The 8,254-nt window shown below is 37.3% G+C and overlaps 1 protein-coding gene across 1 annotated transcript in view; it reads right to left on the bottom strand.

The window, feature by feature from the left end:
* LOC131780246 (kinesin-like protein KIF21A) overlaps positions 1-7,780 on the bottom strand; it is a 25,736-nt gene extending 17,956 nt beyond the window's left edge. Inside the window, exons 1-8 of the mRNA XM_066163090.1 lie at positions 7,617-7,780; positions 6,982-7,097; positions 6,547-6,649; positions 5,907-5,999; positions 4,952-5,034; positions 4,601-4,698; positions 4,375-4,441; positions 3,797-3,950 (exon numbers count right to left, since the gene is read on the bottom strand). Coding sequence (XP_066019187.1) covers positions 3,797-3,950; positions 4,375-4,441; positions 4,601-4,698; positions 4,952-5,034; positions 5,907-5,999; positions 6,547-6,649; positions 6,982-7,097; positions 7,617-7,727 — 825 coding nt within the window. The 5' untranslated portion in view covers positions 7,728-7,780. The remainder of the gene's footprint in view (positions 1-3,796; positions 3,951-4,374; positions 4,442-4,600; positions 4,699-4,951; positions 5,035-5,906; positions 6,000-6,546; positions 6,650-6,981; positions 7,098-7,616) is intronic.
* Between the last annotated feature and the right edge of the window lie 474 nt (positions 7,781-8,254).

Genomic DNA, 8,254 nt, shown 5'->3' with positions numbered 1-8,254 from the left:
CGTGTTACTTTTTAACTGATTTTTTACCATATGTTTTTTAAAACATCCAAAAATCCAGTTTACGGACTTTTAAACCATTTGATAACTCATGATAAATGCTCACTTTTAAGTATTACATCAACTGTCTTCCGGCTAGAGGCAAGAGGAATTCTTAAATTTTACAGCAAAATACAGAGTTAAAAAAAACTACGCCACAAAGAAAAAACACAAAGCAAAATGATATAAAACGAAATAACAGTAACGTGAGTAATTGCGTCACAAAAAGCCACAAAATGGCTGAAACGTTGTTACATCCCAGCTTCACGCAAGGTTTGGCTACATTTAGCTAGATTAACAGAAGACAGATATAGAAGCATGCAAGACCTTACCAAGCAGACCTTGAACACTGAGCTTGCAGCCGAGAAAGGAAAAGAAGTAGATCAGTGACCAATGCTGTGATTTCCATGGTAGCATACATGAGGTGATAAGCTGAAGCATCATAATTGTCAGTTTTAAATAAAGAGACTTGTATGGATAAGTACATAAAAACACGAGCATGTGGATAACGCCTTCACAGATCAACTGTGTCTGGTAAGACAGAAACGAGTGACAGCTACAGTACCAAAGGAATGAATGAATGCATGCATAGTGAATGGTTGTTTCATACATAGACAGGAAAGACAGTCAGAAAACTTCATGGACTTGTCAAATTGCAGCAAGGTAGTCAGACAGACCGACGGTTGGACAGACAGAAAAACAGACAGACATGAGTTACGTAGTACCCTCGGTCAGACTGACAGACTCACTGACCGACAGACAGACACGCACACAGACAAAGAACCAGACAGACAGACAAACATAAAGTATTCCTAAGAGTTATTAGGACTCGACATCATGCAACCGCACCATAAAATATACCAAGAACCTTAAAAATCCCTGGGAAACGTTTGGACACGCTTTTGGTTACCAATTGGCTATGTATAAGAATTCCTTGAGAAACCAAGTCCCTACGCTTTAGAAACCCATGGAAATGGCCCCCAACAGCCGTTTGGAAAACACTCGAGAAACTATTTAGCGGAGCCTCAAAAAACCCTTTGTTTCCAAGAGGTTTAAATCTAAAGTATAGCTGTGGGGTTTCCGAGGGGGGATTCGTGTGCGTAGCAGGTGTTCCATTTCCACCGACAAGACTCAGCTTTTTCACTACAGCGACACCTCAGTAAACGGAAAAGAAACCAAGAACAGTTCACAATAAAGTAGACAAGTTGGGCCGCAGACTACCCACCCCATGTTTCTCATAACCACATGCAGTACTCACTGTTTCGAATCATTATCGCTACTCCAAGATTTCGTTAGGGGACCAAACATAACTTATGTATAGTTACTGAACAAAATGAAACAAAAGTAACATGTTGCTACTCTGCGAAGCTTTCGCAAGCAAACAGAAGGAGTAACAAATGACACAAGCTAAAACAATACAAGGAAACAAAAACAAAGAAAATCTAAAACAAAAATACAAACAACCAGTCAAAAGGAGAAAGCAAAATAACTGAAAACGAATTTAAAAAAAGGAAAGAAGAAAAGAAGACATCAAAAATTGAAAAGTGAAACAAAGCATGCTTCTCAACAAAATGGTGGCAGTCAGCGGAATTAACAAAATAAAATAGGAACAGGCGAAACGGAAATAAGAGTTAGGTAAACAAATGGAGAACACGATGAACTAAATCAAGTATTTAAGAATGGGAAAGAACACAGAGAAATGAATTCCGCTCAAATTTTTATTTACTTAAAAATGTTCAAAAAGAGCCTTTCTATCTTTTTCATTGCTATGGAGTTTATAGCATCACTGTGAGTTCATCATTACAAAACTTGGCTATATTAGGTTTCATTCGTACGTTATCCGTACTTATCAACGTATTTCCTGTTTCAGATTGAACTAACTGTCTTGCAAGTAGTAATTAAAGTTATGTGAAAATAGGCCTGAAAGATTTACATTTTTCCAACGTCTTAACAGTCACAGAAAGAACGTCACATGTCAAGAACACAAAAGGACATTAATTAAAAACAATTCTATGACTTAACGCAAAATACAATGTTCTTTATAGTTTACACTTAAACTTTACTTCCTCAAAAGACATTACTTTTTTAAAATAAAATTTTTTCCATTTATTTGACTTAGTCTTATATATTTCAATAATTATTACCATTTATGCATTTAGAGCCAATTATGCAACTTAATCTGTTCACTCAAACTAGGGGGTGAATTCTATTAATAAATTATCTAACCACTACTTACAAACATTCTTGAAATGCGTATCTTTTCCACGTATTTAACAATTTAAATTTAAAAGACCGTGCATCGATTTTTATTTCATGTTTACAACCAGTCTATTGTTACAAGTAGTTCATTAAAGCTCCTTATTTCAATCAAAAAGCATAAAACGACATTCTCTCTAGTATTTCAAACACAGTGTTTACTGTGGGTTTGTCGTTAGTGTATTAAACAAAAAATAAAACAAAACAAACAAACAAAACGTGAAAAACATACCATGATTTAACGTTCTTTCAGAACATGAATGCTTTGTTATTAGTGCAGGAGAGAAAAAAAAACGCGCACTAGAGAAAAGTTGTCTTGAAAACCTCAAGATTATCAGGAAAAGAAACCAACAGGAAACTTAGAGAATCGATCATTTCAAATCTTGACCTCGAATATTGGCCTGAAAAATGCAGGTGGTGTGTACACAGCATCAGGAGGAACACCGCCATTCTTACCAGGGAGTAGCTCACCGCCTTTTCCAGGTGCATCAATATTTTCTAATGCAAAAGCCATAGAATCAAGCAACGAGTCGAGATCTTCCTCAAGTTGAAGCTTACGCTCTTGAATACTGCCGGCTGAGTCGGTCCTTTGTTCCCTCAGCAGATGAGGCATGGGAGAATCTAAATGTAAGTTTCGTCTGTCCTTTGTCTTAGGCTTGTATCTGTACACTTCGCTGTCGGAAGCGACAGTCACTCCGTAATCACTCTCAGTCTGGCTATCGCTTTCAAAGTGATACTTATAACACTCTGTGTCAGACACAATATCAACTGGTGGAGGGTGTTGCACTAATTTCTCTGCTTTCAATACCTCTACCCTCGAAACAGATGGCTTTGGAACTGAGCCGAGTTGAACATTGTTGTTCTCATCAAAACGAAGTTCTGGCAGAGAACAATTAAGATCACTTGTAGAACTGAAGGCATCAGAGCACCTACTTGAAGCACTTGAGTCAAACACCCGACTTAGATCTTTGCGGCACTTAAAACACTGTACCGGTGTTAGGTAATTGTCCATCGCATCACTATTTCCACCTAAAGATTCCAGGCTGCGAGATCTACGCTTAACAGCCATAACTTCAGAATCAACCGGCTTCTGTTTAGGTCTCCGCAATACTACATTAGCCGTAACATTGTTCGCCAAGTTAACAGTCACGCCATTTAACGGTTTATCCCGGTCTGCCGGAGTTAAATAATTGCTAGGTCTACGAGGTTTAGGATTGACCTCTTTCAAGGCCACGAGACTACTCCGCTGGGACAACCGAGGGCTCAGCCCGGAGTCCGTTCTAGACTGGACAACGCCAGTATTCCAAGGAAGCCGCGGTGTCACAACCTTAAGCCTGCCACCATTTGTTTGAAGAAAAGATTTAGTTTGAGGTCGAGATGAGTTAACAGGAAGGTTAGAAGAAGTTTTTACTCCCTTCATAGTTGAATGAAAACTGCCTCCGCGAGGCTTAACAGGTCTAACGCATTTGACTTTGGAGAGAGAAGGAGGATTTCGTAATACCACCTGTGCTTTTTGCCGCTGTTTCGCCACATCCATCTTTGCCATCTCCAGTACAGATGTAGTCGACTCCTGGGATGACGGTGACGTCATCCGAGACTTCAATGTGGCATGACGTGTTATGGCCATTGCCATGGCTTCACTTTCCGTAAGTTTATTTCTACAAGAGAAAGGAGAATAAGGCGCCATTATTACTCCACTTTATTATGCCACTTTATTTCATAGTCAATGAGTTCGCAAAACTTTGATTTCTTTCTCCCAGTTTTTTTTAAGCTTGTCGTTTTGAACGAAATTTATTAAGACATTTAATGTTTCGTTTTTCTTGTTTTCGTCTTCAATTTTGGGTTCCAGTCCTGGCCAAGATCAGAGTGCTGTTTTCATAACAGTACCTTGATGCTACCAGAAACATACATGTGTACATAGGTACCGGCGATATCCTGCGAGTTATCATTTAACTCTGAATGGCTGTATGTAAGGTAAAAAGTGCAAGCCATCAAAGTGTGTTGCCTCGCAATTTCCTATTGGTTTCGGCGTGATATCAATCCCTGCTTATCAATAACTGTACACATCGCTACAATCTTTACCTGAGCTCTTCAATTTCTTTTAAATATTTCTGGATGAGATCTTCCACTCCTCCATCAACACCTTCACCTTGAAAAAATATTTCGACAATATGCGATCAAAAGACATCCTCTTAATAAAATGAGGGGCGCAAAGTTATCGTTATCTGCTTTTATATCTCTGTAACGTTGTCTTTGGTAGTGACACTAATAACTCCAATAAACAAATACACTGTATCGTTTTCCATACCATTCATAGACGCCAAAACTTGAGAGGAGATAAGGTCCGCTATTCTGACTGACTGTGTATCAATAGTCTGCTGCAAGGCCTTGATACGCACACGAAGTCTGTGTAAAAGATAAATTTTGATTAATATTCAATACTTTTCGAGTCATATTATTAGGCACCAACATGAACCACCAAATGTACATTACAGGTCAGTCTGTAACACAGTAAATGATTAACTCATAGTACACTTTCCTTTCTCTAAGTAGTTTTAAATAGGAATATAGAAATCTTGACATTCAATTCATTGTGAAACAAGGAAAACGCAAAATTAGTAATTATATGAGTGTAATAATAAAATTAAAACATACGTACTTGTCATTTTCGGTTTTTAGCATCACATTTTCATGGCAAACATCACTGATTTGCTCACCGTCCACTCCAGAAATTCGTTTCCCCTACCAAAAAAAAAACCAATTATTCACAGAAGCGCAATTAAAGTTTTTACATGTAACAGCATAAATCTCATAATGCATATTAGGGAAAAACGACAGCATTTATTACACCCATTTTGAAATCACTGGTGGTCCCTGTAACCTGATTGGCTCTAATTGGTTCGATTTATTCACGAATCGCACCATTTTTTGCTTTAAATCGCATCTTTTTCCCAGCCAAAGAGGAGGCTACACTAAAAACTAAACAGCCAACCAGATTTCAAGGCTTGTATAAAGTAACCAATCAAATTACAGGGAGAGGAAAGACCAAGAGTATCATGTGGCAAATTTTGCCACATGGGGGGGAAAATTTGGCAAACTCCCCCCCCCCCCAAAAAAAAAAAGAATGAATTTAATTTCAAACCGGATCAGTACTACATTGATAAAATATCTGAACTGACCAAGTCCTGTATTTGAGTGATTTTAAAAATGGATGTAATAAAGTGGTAATTCAACCTCGTATCGTGCAGTTTTGGTCTGAAATCATACTTGTAATTTCAAATCATGCGTACGATTTCAGTCCAAATTGCACTCCACTCAGTTCAATTACCATTATTAATTACACTTAGTATAAATCTGAAAGCACTCTGTCACTAATGCTGCAATATGATTGGATAGTGAGAAAATTAAATGAAAGTGAGCTTAAAATGAAATTTAAAAAAATGAGCCCATACTTTAATTAAGTTTTAAAAATAAGTAAATACTGTACAATCGGATTATTCCCTTTTAATTTCTATGCAAGATAATTTATGTGAAATTACTACATAACAATTTCTAGCTCATAATTTAATTGTTTTGGCTTGCCTTCCATGCATACACCTGTACATATAATGTACCTGTTTATATTCTGTCAGCTCTAGACTAAGTTTCTGTATCTCCTGCCTCAATGCAGCCATCTGTTTACTTGCTTTATCTTGATTCACAGTCACCTTGGAAACAAAACCAACTGAATGTTCACATTTCAGTTAAAAGGGAGATGGAAACTTGGCTTGTGGATTTAGAAAGGCATAGAATCAATAACAATAGTAAGACCTGACGAATGTCTCAGAGTCTGATAGGAGGTGACATACAGGAACATTGTGTGCATGATGATGTTGTTAAGTGAGAGCACTTGCCCCTAACTGCTGAGGACCACATTCAGCTTGTGTGGTTCTTGCCCAAGCTAAAAAAAGGGGCTTCTCTCTCTTGATGTTCCCAAACTTCAATTACACCAGGAATTAGTGAATGAAAACAAGGGAGAAAATTTTTCCTAATTGCACTATGCAATTTCAGCACAACGTCAATAGAATCAATCCCACTTCTCATCTTTCTTAAATACAATTGTAACAATGTATCCGTTATATACTGCAACAAAAGTTGGAAAGTAATTCTCTCTTTACCAGGCATAAAGTGGAGAAAGTGGTATTGTAAACTGGAACTGATTAACCTGTCTCATTACATGCAAATCAATAAAACTCAGCTAAGAAATCAAGTCACCTTGTTCTTGATATTTCTAGCACGGTTTGCATACTTGAGTGTATTCAGGGTTTCCATGAAGTCTCGGTCAGATGGCGAAACACAGGCTATCATGAGAGTGCGACTAATAGAAAAAGAAAAATCATTAACTACTTTGATTATTATTTACAAATCCAAAATGGGTCAGTACTGTTACTTATCCATTTGTTGCCATTGCAACAACATAATAATACATGACCCAACTTCTGCAATTAGAATCAAGTACTCACTTTGATTTTGTGGGAGACAGATTTGCTTCATGAACCAACACCTCATCCAGAGGTAGTTACTAAACACAATGTTGCATCATGCTACAGAAACTTAACTTTAAACTCCTTTGATCTGAATACTGTTGGGCCCACTTATTGAGCAAGTTAAGACGATTACATTCAGTAAACTGCTTGAATGAGTAGTCACCTGTTGCCTCCCAGAGAATCTTGGAGTAATCTTGTGAGTTTGGAATCTCTGTAAGGAACATGGCTTCCCCTTTTGGTAGCATCTCCAAGAGCACTGATAACATTCCCAAGGGCCAACTAAAATCATGAACCGAAATATATAAGGGTCAGTTCACAATGTACAGGTTTTAACTAAGTTTTGAAATCATTGAGGCAGAATAAATGTCTAAAGTCTCACAAAAATAATCCTTGTGTGAAAAATACAGTGAGCAAGGAATAAGATATATTAACATCTAAACCCCAAGAGAGACTAGCTTCTCATATTTCCCAACAGCACCACCCTTGAATCAAACACTGACGTCATGAGGAAAAAGGAAATGATCACCAATTTATGAAACTCCCAATTGTCAAATTCTCCTTGTCAGTACCAAGGAAATGTAAAGAGAAAAGTGTAGAAAATATTTTAAGGCATAAGAAAATCTATTAGATATAACAAGACATACATGATACTGTATCCACGCAGAAATCACCTTACAAAGTCATTTAATTTGAAATAAACCCATAAACCCATACACAAGTTGTTGAGTTGAGAGAAAGCCCCCAAGTAACATCACAGTCTACAAAGGCTAAATTGAAATAAAGAGACTTTCTAATTACCAAACCACAGTTGATAGAGATGCCTTCTTTCGCCCGGTCACCAGTTGCCCCAGTCCTTTTGAGTCTCTCAGAGCCAGCAAGATCCACAAAGTTGAATTTGGCTGTAAGCATCTCGTATTCATAGTTACTGATTTTTTCAGAACCTTGCTTGTCATCACCATCTGTTAGCTGATTGAAAAAAAAAATTTGAAATTCAGACATCATTCTGTCGGTATTGTAATTTCAACTTACATGTATATGCAATCTTGGTAAATCAGTGCCCCAAATTATTGGTCAAAGTGCATGTCGCAGAAACCTCATAAATTCAAAGTTTCTATTTTTCTTTTTGTAAAATTTTCCTAAAACTTTTACCCCAAAGCAGTATTAGGGAGACAAATACAATCCAATTTGATTCCCCTGGATTCCCTTGTGCAGTAGGATGAGGTCAATCCCCTAAATACAATATACACCGTACATTGTAAAAAAATCACAAATCAATGATTTCTTGCAAACTGCATTAAACCCACCCAAATGCACACTGCATAAAATTGGTTAGATGAAGGTCTTTTAGTTCAGAGTCTGGTGGTTTAGCAAATTTTTGTATACTTTGATTTATTTTTTACAGTCCTCCTGGTCAAGAAATGTTCTTCTTCTCTTCT

This window comes from Pocillopora verrucosa, chromosome 3, assembly GCF_036669915.1.
Source record: "Pocillopora verrucosa isolate sample1 chromosome 3, ASM3666991v2, whole genome shotgun sequence".
Classification (NCBI taxonomy): Eukaryota; Metazoa; Cnidaria; class Anthozoa; order Scleractinia; family Pocilloporidae; genus Pocillopora; species Pocillopora verrucosa.
This window is presented reverse-complemented; position numbering and strand designations above follow the sequence as displayed.